The sequence below is a fragment of the Hypanus sabinus genome, chromosome 2 (genome assembly GCF_030144855.1).
Source record: "Hypanus sabinus isolate sHypSab1 chromosome 2, sHypSab1.hap1, whole genome shotgun sequence".
Taxonomy (NCBI): domain Eukaryota; kingdom Metazoa; phylum Chordata; class Chondrichthyes; order Myliobatiformes; family Dasyatidae; genus Hypanus; species Hypanus sabinus.
The window spans coordinates 173,352,934-173,367,814 of NC_082707.1; the positions used below are offsets into that span (position 1 = coordinate 173,352,934).

The following is a 14,881-nucleotide window of genomic DNA, read 5'->3' on the forward strand; positions in this document are numbered from 1 at the left end:
AAAATAATTCTTTAGACAAATTCACTGCTTTGTTTTCAGGTCAATATCTCTCCCTGGACAAGTTATCCAGAATGGTTCAGCCTTCAGAAGAAACTCTGCAAACTGTTTGGACGTGGTTGGGAAACTTTGGCGTGCAGAACTGCTCCATCGTCCAGACCTTAGATTTCTTGAATTGTTTCATGTCTTCCAGGTAACAACAGAACTGCACCATGGAATGTTCATTGTCTTCTGATTGTTAAGTTGTAAATGACTTCAAGGGTTCTGCTACCAATTGAGAGTTAGGGTATTTTTCCACAAATTGTATTTTAGGATGTAGAATTTTGTAATACATCCAAAAACATTGAATGTAACATAGTGGAATCTTTTTACATTTTAAGTGAATTCCATTTTCCTTTGTTACAACATTTAAGTTTGTTCCACTTGATCAAGTCCCATGCATCTCTTTAGAGATTAACACTGGGCTTTCCTTCATTGAGTTCTGCAGTACTGCATCTAATCGCAAAGATTTAATGTTCTTCAGTGGGACCTTTCACAAGGTTCCACATGGGAGACTAGAGCATAAGGTTAGGGCCCATGGGATCCAGGAGTTTGTAAATTAGATCCAAAGTTATTGGCTATTGGAAACAGAAGGAAATGGTAGAGGGTTGTTTTTGTGATTTGGTGTCTGTGGCTAGGAGTGTCCCACAAGGACTGGTACAGGGACCTTTGCGGTTTATAATGATTGATTTGAAGGATGCAGGAGTCGCAATTATTAAGTTAAAGGAGGGACCTTGCAGGTGACAATGCAGGTAGGTAACATGGTTAAGAAGCTTAATGGATTGCTGACCTTCATTAGTTGGGGCATTGAATACAAAAGCATGTTCCAACTTTATAAATCACTGGTCCGACCTCAGCTGGAGTCTGTGTGCAGTTCTAGACACCACGCCAGAGGAAAGAGGTGATAGTGTTGGAAAGGTTGCAGAGGAAATTTACCAGGGTGTTGCCCAGGATGGTGCATTTTATTAATGAGGATTTGTTTTCACTGGAGCAGGTAAGGTTAAAACTGTTCACAATTGAGATGTATACAATTACGGAGTATAAGTGGGTAGTTTTCAAGAAACTATGAGCCATATCGGAGGGTCATCTCAGAGGATATAGGTTTAGGGTAAGGGGGTCAGAGGGGATCTGAGGGGTCCTTTTACTTCCAGAGAGTGATAAGTATTTGGAATGTGTTGCTAGAGAGAGTGGTGGTAGCTTATAAGGAGTGTCCAGACAAGTACTGGAAGATGGGATGACTTGTGGATCAGCATGTGCGTGGTGGGCTGAATGGCCTGTGTCCATGCTGTGTGGCTCTTTGACTGGTTACTTTCTCAGGTGACAAATCACTGTCAGCTGGAACTTGCACTCTGTGGAGCAAGTCGTCATCTGGGGCTTGCAAAAAGGATTTAGGAGATCAGTTTTAGAATGCCAGAGAAAGAAATAGAAGTATTGCAAAATACTTGGATGTTTTTACTGGACTGTGAACTGCCTCCCGTATTGCATCATTTATCTGGTTTTTTACATGGCAATGCTGATAGTGGTTGTAAGAAAAATTATAAAGTGTAGTTTATGGATTTTAGAATTTTATCAGTTGAAAGGATTACACACAACAGGACCAAGTGTTTCTGATTAAAGATTAATTTGTCACACAAACATCGTAAGGTACAGTGAAAGGATTTAATTTGACAACCGAGTGTCACCACGCCTCTGGCACCGTCATAGCATGCCCAATTCTCAGTAACCCTGAGTGTGTGTCCTTGGAACGTGGAAGAAAACCGGAGCACCCTGAGGAAACCCACACGGGAGACCATACAAACTCCTTACAGACAGCGGTGGGAATTGACCTTGGATCTTACAGTTGTGCTGTAAAGCCATTGTGCTAAGTTTTATAATGTTCTGACTGATCACGTGAGAAGTAAGATCAAGTATTGAAACAATGACCATGAGGAGGAAGTGAAGCATACACTCTGATCCAGAATGAGTGGAGAGAGGCTGCGGGCCACTGTGTGGGTGATCCTTCAATTAAAGGGAGCTAGGTAATGCAAGATCAGGATCTTAAATTTGTTCAGTTGGCCAACAAAGCACGGCAATGATGAATAGAGAAACTAGACCATGGGTTAGCTTATATTTGTGAAGAGTGGCTGTCAAGGTTGGCTTTGGAGTAATTGTATTGGCAACTAAAGTAAAGATGGAGCTAAGTATTTTCTGTTTGAACAAAAAAAAACACATTACTTTAGTGAATCACCAGAAAAGGATTCTTCTTAGTTCCTACCTGACAGGAAAAGTCAACCATGTGATACTTTGCTTTGAAAATGCCACAGCTGGCTCTCAAAATAAGAGTGCAGACTGGCGACCAGTCCAGTTTGTCTGAGGAATGTACTGGTCAATAATACAATAGTGGTAACCTGGTAGACAGTGGTAGCTTTGATAAGTTAATATGATTTTGAAAGTAAATATTTTATTTTGAAAAGACAAAATTGATGCTTGACCAAGAATTTTTTAAATAATCCCAACTACTCAATTATTTTGAACATCATAAAAGTATTTTAAAATCAGAATCGGGTTTATTATCACCAGCATGTGACGTGAAGTTTGTTAACTTAGCAGCAGCAGTTCAATGAAATACATATTCTAGCAGAGAGAAAAAAATATATAATAATAATAAACAAGTCAAATCAATTACAGTATACATCTATTGAATAGATTTTTAAAAAACCATGCAAAAAGCAGAAATACTGTATATTAAAAAAAGTGAGGTAGTGTTCAAAGCTTCAATGTCCATTTAGGAATTGGATGACAGAGGGGAAGAAGCTGTTCCTGAATCACTGAGTGTGTGCCTTCAGGCTTCTGTACCACCTACTTGATGGTAACAGTGAGACAAGGACATGCTCTGGGTGCTGGAGGTCCATAATAATGGACATAATCTCTGAGGCAGCTCTCCCTGAAGATGTCCTGGGTACTTTGTAGGCTAGTACCTGAGATGGAGCTGACTAGATTTACAACCCTCTGGAGCTTCTTTCAGTCTTGTGCTGTAGCCCTTCCATACCAGACAGTGATGCAGCCTGTCAGAATGCTCTCCATGGTACAACTATAGAAGTCTGAGTGTATTTGTTGACATGCCAATTCTTCAAACTCCTAATGAAGTATAGTCACTGTCTTGCTTCTTTATAACTGCATTGATATGTTGGGACCAGGTTAGATCCTCAGAGATTTTGACACCCAGGAACTTGAAACTGCTCATTCTCTCCACTTCTGATCCCTCTATGAGGATTGGTGTGTGTTCCTTCATCTTACCCTTCCTGAAGTCCACGATCAGGTCTTTTGTCTTACTGACATTGAGTGCCAGGTTGTTGCTGTGACACCATTCCAGTAGTTGGCATATCTCACTCTTGTACACCCTCTCGTCATCACCTGAGATTCTACCATCAATGGTTGTATCATCAGCAAATTTATTGATGGTATTTAAGCTATGCCTAGTCACACAGTCATAGGTATATAGAGAGTAGAGCAGTGGGCTAAGCACACACCCCTGAGGTTCACCAGTGTTGACCATCAGTGAGGAGATGTTATCACCAATCTGGACAGATTGTGGTCTTCCGGTTAGGAAGCCGAGGATCCAATTGCAGAGGGAGGTACAGAGGCCCAGGTTCTGCAACTTCTCAGTCAGGATTGTGGGAATGATGGTGTTAAATGCTGAGCTTTAGTCGACGAACAGCATCCTGACGCAGGTGTTTGTGTTGTCCAGGTGGTCTAAAGCCATGTGGAGAGCCATTGAGATTTAAAAATTCCCTAGGCTGCATTAAAAATTAAAATTTGAACAATTGAAGACCCTCCCCAGGAAAATCGGGATTTTGCATTAGAATAATCACAGGCACGGCAGGAAAATGAGTATATGTAGTAGTGCTCATTTTGTAAATGTGAGGCAGGAAGATCAGCTTGCAACTGAGCAGGCTGTTATGCTTGACTCTCATTTGGTTCATTTTGAGGGGGCAATCGGGGTGTTTTATGAACCTAGTTGCTGCCAACAACCTGAAGATATGATGTTGGTTTTCCCTTTATTAGGTGGTGGGAAACATTGATCTCACATTCATGGATTGTTACTGTATGAATTGTGACAGCATTGTCTTTTATCCTCTATTTCAGCACTGCTGAAAAACTGTTGATTGGATCAAAGTTTAATCGTTATACAAATGGCCATCAGACCCTGATACGATCTAATTCTAGATATGAAGTCCCTGATGGAGTGGCAGAACATATTGATTTTGGTGAGCAATTATAACAATATCCTCATGGACGCTGCACACACAAAATGCTGGTAGAACACAGCAGGCCAGCCAGCATCCATAAGGAGAAGCACTGTCGACGTTTCGGGCCGAGACCCTTCGAAGGTTTTGAATGTTGTTTGAATTTCCAGCATCTGCAGATTTCCTCGTGTTTGCTCCTCATGGACACTGTTTGTGTTAGAACATAGAACAGTACTGCACAGTAATGGCCTATGTGCCCACGATATTGTACCAAACTGTTAACTTACTCCAAGATCAGTCTAAAGCTTTCCTTCATTTTCTTTCATCCATGTGCCATTCCAAGAGTCTCTTAAATGGCTGTAGAGTGGCACCACCCCTGACAGCACATTCCACGTACCCACCACTCTCTATAAAATGAAATACCTAGCTCAGATTTTTCCCTTTAATTTATTCCATTATGTAATCTCATATGAGCTGTTCCTGACCTGGGGAAAAGGTACTGGCTGTCCACTGTATTTATGCTTCTTATCATCTTATACAACGCTGTCAAGTCACCTTCATCTCTTTCGTTCCAAAGAAGAAAGCCCCAGCTCACTTAAGCTTTCCGCATAAGGCATGCTTCTAATCCAGGAAGCATCCTGGTAAATCTCCTCTGCACTCTCTGTGAAGCTTCCACCTCCTTCCTATAATGAAGCAACCGGAACAGAACACAGTTCTCCAAGTGTGGTCTAACCGGGGTTTATGAAGCTGCAACATAACCTTGCAGCTCTTGAACTCAATCCCCCAACTAATGAGGCCGACTCGCCGTACGCCGTAACAACCCTATGAACGTGTGTGGCAACTTTGAGGGGTCTGTGGGTGTGGACCACAAGATCCTCTGTTCTTCCACACTGCTAAGAATTTTACCATTAACCCTGTCCTCTGCCTTCAACTTCGACCTTCCAAAGTGCATCAGTCCATGTTTTTCCAGACTGAACTCGAAATACCACTTCACAGATGAGCTCTGCGTCCTGTCAATGTCCCAAAGTAACCTTCAACAACCTTCCACACCATCCACAACACCACCAACCTGCATGTCAGATGCAAACCTAGTAACCCACTCTTCCACTTCTTCATCGAGTCATTGATAAAAATCACAAAGAGCTTGGGGCCCAGAACGGATCCTTGAGGAACACAACCGGTCATTGATCTCCAGCAAAGTATGCCCCATCTACTACCACCCTCTGCCATCTGTGGGGAAGATAATTCTGAATCCAGGCAGCCAGGTTTCCCTGGATCCAGACATCCATTTCTGAATGAGTTTACCTTTGGGAACCTTATCAAGTGCCTTAATAAGATCCATATACATCAAACCCACTGTTCCACCTTCAACCATTTGTTCTGTCGCTTCCTCAAAGCATTCAGTCTGACTTACAGGGCACAACATGACCCTCCCAAAACCATACCTAATCAGGCTGTGCTTCTCCAAATGCTGGTAAATTCTCTCTCTTAAGAACCCTCTCCAATAGTTTGCCCACCATTGGTGTAAGACTCACTCGTCTTTTATTCCTGTAACCTTTCCTGCCACCCTCCAATCCAATAGCACTACTCCGGTTGCCAGTGAAGAGACAGATTGTTGCCAAAGCCACAGCAATCTCTTGCCTCTCTTCCTGTGGTAACCTGGGGTGTTTCCTGTTTGACCCTGGGGACTTGTATATCCTAATGTTTCCCCAGTGTTCCAGCTTATTGGCCTGTTCTGCTTTACACTGCCCTCACGTTCATTCGGGTCCCTCTCATTGGTGAATACTGAAGCAAAGAATTCCTTAAGGATCTCCCTTAACTCCATCAATTCCAGGCACGTTTCCTCTTTTATTCCTGATTGGGCCCAACCTCTCTCCAGTAAACCTTCTGTTCTTTATGTATTTTTTTTTATTAATTTTTTTATAAGTTTCTATAATGCAACAACAACAAAAAACAATAAAAAAGAGAGGTTCATACAGTGCAAAACAAATGTATCAAATGTACAGTTCATAACAGTTAAGGAAAAACACCCTTAGCAGAATTGTATAAAATTAGTTACCACCCCACCCTCCCACTACCCAACTCCAAGCAAGCCAACCTTACGATATATAGGAAAGTCAATCAGAACTTTTATCACCACAGAGCTGTATTTATAAAAAGGAGGTAGATTGCCTACTACCTGAGCTATAATATGTTTACACATCAAAAAAAACGTAAATCTTAACCAAAGGAAGCCAGAAGTAAGGGATCTAAATGCAAAAAAAAGGAGGGATGAACCCTTAATCTAAATGGGAATTATGAAAATATTCAAGAAAAGGTTCCCACACCTTTTGGAACTTTATGTCCGAATTAAAAAGTGAATAATAAATGTTTGTAATAACGTATGTTTTGAAGGCTTTAAGGTTTTTCTTAATCCCACTCAGCAAGGCATTCTCATGTCCCCTTCCAGTCATCCTAAGAGCTCTATATGCCCCTCCCATTGAATCTCCCATCTGTACCACTCCCCTCTTCTTCCCCCCCTTCCCTTCAGATCCATACTCAGTGCCAGAGACCTGGTTGCTGCAGCTTTCCCCTGCTGGATGACCTCCCAAAGTGGTATAATTGTTCTTGAGGAGACTGGCCACAGGGGTACTTTGCACTGTCTATCTGCCTGTTCCCTTTTCCTCTCCACACACTCACAGCCTCCTGCAACTTCAGTATTACTCCTTCCTGTACTCCTGTCTATCATTCTTTCTTTGAGTAATCGTTTGAGTTGAACAGATGGTTGTTTTGGTTAGTTGGCTATCTCCTACTTTGGTGTAAAGACCGATTGAATCTTGCAGTAGCTGTTGAATGTGCAGGGAGATTGTGAAGAAGGGCATCCAATAATTTCTTTTGATAATTAACATATAGATAGACCTTAGATTTTTCCATTCAAACTCAAACCAAAACAAAAGCTCACTGAAAATATTGGCGGAAGATAAACTAAACCTGGCTGTCAGTAAATGTCAATCATGCAGAATTTATGTTTTCATTCATTTTGCTCTGTAAATGCCATACTGGATTTCAAAATATAGATGCAGACTACCGACTGATCCTGTTTGTGTATGAATGTGCTGCTCATTGATATTTATGAGTTTTAAAACTAAGCTACTGAGAAATCAGCTTTTTTCATTATATTGCATACTCATCCTCTTTATTTAGGGCAGCCACTAAAACTCGTCCAGTAATCCATTTACAATGTAATTCTCTCTGAGCGCTCTAAAACTGGTTCCTCAACCATTTTTAAAATCACTTTCTACAAATCATCAGTCAACTTACAGATTTTTTTTCAGCTGAATGTTTTGTTGTGCTTTTGGGCGGTGATAACTTCTTCGAACTTGCCTTGGTACACTCTTAGCTCGTCAAGCAAACCTAGTCCAATCTTGGGTTCCGGTTTCTACCTTTCCACTTGTTTCGTACACTTTATCTTGGTACTGCTTGCCCATTTAAACAAATCTTTTCTTTTTGCTCTTTATCACAACTATAATCAAAAAGAGCAGTCTCTCTGCCTTTCTTCTTTGAAAGTCTGCTCGTGCGCATTTTAAGAATTACATTTTCCATTGACTCATTTGTCTACCAATCAAAAAGAGAATATTACTCCTTATTGTTTTTTTAGCCTGGTCTCATTTTTCCATCATCAGCCTAACTCTATTTCTTTATCCAGCATCTTATTTTAATATATATTCTCCAAACATGCTCATCAACATCCAGTGGGTAACCTGCCTCTGGTGTGAACTAGAGGCCAAGACAATTTACTCCAATGTCTCTTCATTTGGCCTCTACTAAAAACCATCTTGCACAAGCCTACCCACATTCTCCTAGCGATTCTCTTGCCTGCTCAGCATTGTGTTCACTATTGTCTTTTCCAACAGATCTGTCACACCAGCAATACATTTTGTTTGTATTTCCCCTTTAGAGTAAAACATAGCAATTTGTAGAAAGGAGATAAGAAAACTTGCTTTTCAGAGTGTATATTGTACAATTTTTTGAAGAAAAATATTTATTCATTGCAGTTGGAGGAGTGCATCGATTCCCTCCTCAAAAATCTGTGATAAGCAAGACAAGGAAAGTTGGCCAGCACAGCGAGGCAACCTTTCACTTGGGTGTGACACCTTCTGTTTTGAGGAAACGCTACAACCTCAGTGCGAGTGATGTTGGGTCTCATGAGAATAACAGCCAAGCAGTGGCTCAGGTAGGGTGTAAAATCGTCACTCAAAGAGGCAACTCTGCCTGCTGCTGGGTCTCAAATATCAGGTTCCATACAAAAGCTTGCAGCGTTCAAAAAGAAGAAGATGCTGACAGAAAGCGAAAACAGTCTATGGAGGGAGAGAGAAAGAGAGCAAAGATGGGGGTGGAGCAATATTATGGTATACCTGCTATATGCATTTCTCCAGTGGGAGCTCTGTAAGCATTCAAGTTTTCTACCACATCCCAGTGGGTTAGTAGGTTAATTGTCCATTCTCAATTGCCCCTGATACGTAGGTGAGGGGATGAATCTGAAGGTGGTTGATGGTGATTTGGGGGAGAATAATGTAGGATTTGTGTAATTGGATCCACGTGGATTTGTGGGGCTGAGGGACCTGTCACCATGCCTTACGACTGCATGCCCTGAGCTGGAACTGTGCAAAACTATTTGTGATGAAGGTGGAGGCAGTATGATTTCCTCGGTTACGGAGCATGGTTGTTGATGGATGTGGGGCTAGATCAGGAGTTCCCAACTGTTTTTATGCCATTGTCGCCTGCCATTAACCGAGGGGTCCGTGGACCCCGGGTTGGGAATCTGTGGGTCTAGATGTTTTCCATGCAGAGTGGGTCAATGGTAAAAAGGAACCTAGAACCAGATGCAGCAAAACTCCAGTCATCTAAATGTTACACATTATTATAATAAATGTTCCAGTGAATCCAAATGTTTTTTTTTAAATATGTCTATCAGTTTAGAAAGAGTGCAGCAAGAGAGAGCTCAACGAGTTGAAAGGGAGAACAGGAAAGGGAGTACCAAGGGTATCAGCTGTTGAGCCACGTGCTGAACCATCGGCATTGCCAGATAGCTGAATGATGAATTATTGGTGTTTCACTGCAATTTCCATTCATCTCAGTGCAGCGTCCCGGTGACTATTGACTAAGTTACGGCAGGGATCTTTTGTAATTCGTTTCTTTAATTTTATTTCCTCTGAACTTAATTTTGTTTTCACATTTTTTATTTTTCAGACATGATGCATTTATTTTACTATGAAATAATGATGGTGATCCCTAATAGAAATTGTAGAATTCAGTTAAGTTGATCAGTTGAATATTTCTGCAAATTAACAGTATTTTAACTGATTTATCCTTCAGTTTCTAGAGCAGTATTTTCACCAGTTGGACCTTGCAGAGTTTATGCGATTATTTGGTGGAAACTTTCTCCACCGCACCAGAGTAAATAAGATAATAGGACGCCAAGGAGGTATAAAGGCGGGTTTGGAAGCTAGTCTAGATGTGGAGTATATTATGAGCTCTGGTGCAAACATATCTACCTGGGTCTTCAGTAATGCAGGTAGGTTTTTATTGAATTTCAGACTATTTGCCAAACCATAGTGTTTTCTTCTTGAAATATTATAATCCACTGCTTATTCAAATATTTCCAGACTGGACCAAAACAAACCAGTGGTGGAATTCAGTGGAGCAGGCAGCATCTGTGGTGACAGATGGATAGTGAATTATATCTCTTCTTCCACAGATGCTGTCTGACCTGCTGAGTTCTTCCAGCATTTTGTTCTTTGTTCCATATCCCAGCATCAGTCTTGTGTTAGTTCATTCAAAGCAAAATGCTTAGAATTAATGAAGACTTAAGATGCTTTTTATTCCTGTCCATTACATAATTTAACATGTAGTTAGTCATTCAGGTTCAGTGATTGAAAGTTTGTATATATTTGCTGAGTAATTACCAAGGGTAAATCTAAATGTAGTTGTACAAGATAATTTATTTGAAACGTTTATGATTAGATACTATGAATGTAATAGTGACCTTACAAAGCAGTCAGAATCCAAGACAACAATTTTTTTTGAGTCTTTGACCATTTTCCCCTTTATTATTCGTTAAGTTACAAATAAATTCCTGGAAGATAAGCCTCAGGAAGAAATAATTGCTGACCCGTTGACTCTTACTATTTCACCTCTCATGTGGTCAGTCCTGTGCTTTTCTTCCTCTTTTTCAGAGAGCAAGTCCGTGTAACTGCACATCAGCTGAGTCTTAATGTGAAGCACCAGTCAGCATATGCATTTGAAAATAGCAACTCAGTCCATTGGTCGCCCCCAAGTCAATTTAACAGTCTCTAGAGTCTCATGATAGCAGACTGAGTCACACACATGAAGATCTAAGTCACTCTGGCTTTTGGCCTCTGCTTATGTTTGCAGGTTTTAAGATTTAATGTGCAGAAATAAGAAACTATGCTCATTCTATCTATATAAGGAGCCTGTGCATTATTTTAATTTAATTCATTCTAATTTAAACTGAACAATTTTTTAGTTCGCTTAAGAAGTTTACAGCTTATCAAAATTATTCCAAAGAAAGATTTAACTTTTGATTATTACTTTTTTTTAAAAAAATAGAAGCAGTAGGCCAGTTGGCCCATCAAAACACTCAAAATTCTGGAGGAACTCCACAGGTCTTGGCCCGAGGGGTCGATTATTTATTCCTCTCCATAGCTGCTGCCTGACCTGCTGAGTTCTTCCAGCATTGTGTGTTACTCTGGATTTCCAGCATCTGTAGAATCCCTTGTGTTTATGATTTGGCCCTTCACAACTCTGTGCCATTCAGTATGATTATGACATTCTCTATCTCATATTCCTCAAAAGATATTCAGCAACTTGGTCTTCGCTACCTTCTGAGTGTGGATATTTCTCCCCATCTCAGTCCAAAATATCTTAACCTTGAGACCGTGATGCCCCATTCTAGTCGCCTCATTCCCCACACGCCAATATTTTGTTGTATGGGTACGCTTCCTAGGCTTCCAAACTCCAGTGAATAGAGGTCTTGTCAACCCAGCTTCTCCTCAGACAATACTCCAGCCATCTCCAGAACTCAGTCAGCTGAACTTTTCTTTACGTTCCCTCTGTGACAGATATACTCTTCCCTGTGTAAGAGGGCTGAAACTGCAGCCAGTACACCAGCTCTGATATAATTGTAGTAAGATGGATTGTTTGCTAGCTTGTGCATTTGCTTTCAGTGACCGAATTCTCAGATTCCATTTGCATATCAACATTTCGCAAACTATCATCATTTAACCAACGTTCTTCCTTTTCGTACCTTAGTGGATCGCTTAATGCTATCTCTGTTACTACTGAATCTTTAGTGCATTTGCCCATTTACTCAACCTCTCTGAATTGCCGGGAAACCTCCTTGTAATTCACAATCCCACCAGGCTTGTGACATCTGCAGACATAGAAAGATTACGTTTGGTTCACTCACCCAAAGCATTGAATTGTACTGAGAATGTTAGTTGGGTGTTGTGAATGAAAGAGCTGGGGGTTTGAGCACTGCTCTCTGTGTTATCTCAACATCCACTGCCTTCCATGCCAAAAAGGATGTACTCTGTTTTCTGTCTGGAATCAATGTTGAATCCATGACGATCTATAATTTGACCTTTACAGGAAGGCACGAATTGCAGGAACCCTTTCTGAACTGGATTACTTTACTGAGCAATATGTCATCCATCCCGTGGGTCCACACCATCAGTTATGGAGATGACGAGGACAGTCTGTCAGTGGCGTATTTAAAGAGAATCAACGTCGAGTTTATGAAGGCTGGTGTCCGTGGTCTCACCATACTCTTTGCTTCTGGTAAATATCTTTCTCAGCATCTGATGACAAATAGCTTTTAAAGCAAGATTTTTGGGTTTTTTTAATTACAACCTACTGGGCGTTGGATCTGCAGGCCACCCATAAACCACTTTAGCCACGGTTTCTGTTGATGAATTGTCATGAGCAAAAAATAAAAGGAAGCGGTGTAGTTCTTACATTTTGTATTATTACAACTGCACAGGACATTTCAAACCTTGTTTGGGAATAAATAAAAAATAATAGATTTGTAATCTCTCATTGCTCTACAACCTGGTCTGTTTTTGTTTTGCATACAAAGGCCATTGGTTTCCTCTATTTTATCCTTGAGGGCAAGGTTCTTTATTTAGATAAAAGCTTTGCTTCCTGACAATAATATTGGATTAAGTATGCCTGGATTTAAATCCAGCCTGCACTTTCATGAAAGTGCTGAGCATTTTAGATGGGGATAATGCTCAGAATATTATTTATATACAAGAGAGATTCAAAGTCAAAGTTTAATTTCATCTATCATTTTAACACTTAATTCCCTTTATAGGTGATGATGGTGCAGGCTGCAGAGAAATTAAAAAAGGCAAAAATATCTTCAGGCCAAGTTTTCCTGCATCTAGGTAATGACAGATATGCACTATGCTGTTTTAATCAGTGTTTGGCTAATACCTTACCATCTACTTTGTATGATCAAATATTTAAATATGCTAGCTAATATATTGATTAAAAGTGATCCTGCTAAAACTGCTTGCATTTATATGATTTTACAGTTCATTATTATTCAACAGCTCATTTATATTTTAGAAATAAAATATGGATAAAATAGAGCTTTTGATGCCCTGCTAAACTAATATCTGTTGAAGGCCTATTATGAGGTCTTAAGATGCTGAATTACTATTGTAATAAATCAGAGGTGGCAACATGTCACTTCCTCACACAGAAGAGTTGGATTTCACATTGATGTCCATTAGTTATAGTGCTTAGTTGTGGCAATGGATAGTCTCAAACAGTTAAGGTTTTCCTCACAAAATTTAATAAAAGTTATAATATTAATTAATTAAGTGATGGTTGCAAGACTGACTGGCAGACACCTAATAGAAGGAACTTCCATGTTCTCTGGTGTACTGAGGAATATAGAAAAGTGCGAGGGATTATCTCCAACCTTTGCTCCAAGTAGCTGTAAAATGAATGGGAAAACCAAATTTCCCACCAAGGTCAGTGAGAGCCCCGAAATATTTTCAGGCTTGTGTCTCACCACACTGGCTTCTCCACTGCAGTTATTGTTGTAAAATAAAAATCATCTGGCTTCCACGCAAAATCCGTTGGTAGGCTGGGCCCTTTAGTGTTTGTTGCCAGTCCCTGAGAGCATTAATGTGTGCACACTTATCACTTCAAGTATTGAAATTTAAGCTGCCCAACATCTCCACCCCACATTCCACCTATTTATACATTAACATTGCTATGATGGATAAGACCCCTATGGCACATTAAATTCAGTCTTAATCTGTTTTAGACAAAGGTTAAAGGAAGTTGTGCATGAAAGTCAGATTTGGAGGGTCTTGCTGTCAAAGGGATATGTGAGCCCCCAGTCACTCCTTAGATGTTCACTTTTTTTTGACAAGTTTCAAATTTTATTTTACATAAGTTATATACATCCAAAAGGCAACATTTACTGAATGGTCATTGTTACAAAAGAAATTAACAAAAATGTGGATTTTGGAAAAAAGAGCATCCAATGAAATTGGAAAGAATGGAATCACTGAATATGATGCTCTAACGTAAATTAATATGTAACTTCTCTCTTTTAGTCCTTATGTTACCAGTGTGGGAGGAACTTCCTTCAAAAATCCATTTCAAATTACATACGAAGTCACAGACTACATCAGTGGTGGTGGATTCAGTAATGTGTTTAAAATGCCTGCCTATCAGTTAAGTAAACTAGTTGAACATTGCTTTTTGTCTCACTGAAGTAAACTTCCTAAGGAATTGGTTAGCTTAATAAGATTGGCTTAAAAACAATCTGGATAAAGGTTTCAGCTAAGATAATTACCATGTTCCAATAAAGTAGTTATGTTAAATATCATATAACACATTGTTGCATGATGATATGAGAATAAAGCTTGGTAGATCACTGACGTAGATTAAACCAATCTATTTTTCTTATTGTTTCATTTCTGCTTTGCTGAGTTTGCGTCAGTAAAATTTTCAATTTAAATAATTGATTTTCTGAATTGCAAATGAACCATATAGACTGAGTTTGTTGAAAATGATATACTTTGAGATATTAGTGACAGTGAAATGACATGGCTTAATGGAAATGTTTTGGAGTTTAAAAAAAAATTACTAACTTGTTGGGAAAAAACTATGTGAAGACAAGAACAATGTTGTAGTACAACTTAAACAGACTGACAAATGAACTTGAAAACATTCTTAGAATGAGTCATCCCGATTATTTTTCACTTTCCATTTGAACAAATGGAAAGGAAGAATTTTAAAAACTTAGCACAAAGGGACATAAAATCTAACTCTCCTCCCTTTGTTACAATATACTTGAATTTCTGTGTAGGATGTATTTTAAAGTGATATTTTAGGTGAAAATAATAGAAATCCAAGATATTTTGCACCTTAGCTTTCCAGTATATTTTTTCTTTGTTCATTTTAATTCCCAACATATTTCTGTTATTTAACCATATTTAAAAATTCTATACTCATGTGTACAAACATAACGCTGAAAATTTATTTGAGTGTTTTTGTCTATGAAGCAATGAAGATCAAAATATTATAAGAACAAT

General features: G+C 39.5%; 1 protein-coding gene across 1 annotated transcript in view; it reads left to right on the forward strand.

The window, feature by feature from the left end:
- Positions 1-14,881, forward strand: part of tpp1 (tripeptidyl peptidase I) — a 40,401-nt gene that overhangs the window by 17,360 nt on the left and 8,160 nt on the right. Inside the window, exons 4-10 of the mRNA XM_059959561.1 lie at positions 40-190; positions 4,162-4,283; positions 8,297-8,475; positions 9,618-9,816; positions 11,913-12,101; positions 12,637-12,709; positions 13,898-14,015. Of these exons, the coding sequence (XP_059815544.1) occupies positions 40-190; positions 4,162-4,283; positions 8,297-8,475; positions 9,618-9,816; positions 11,913-12,101; positions 12,637-12,709; positions 13,898-14,015 (1,031 nt within the window). The remainder of the gene's footprint in view (positions 1-39; positions 191-4,161; positions 4,284-8,296; positions 8,476-9,617; positions 9,817-11,912; positions 12,102-12,636; positions 12,710-13,897; positions 14,016-14,881) is intronic.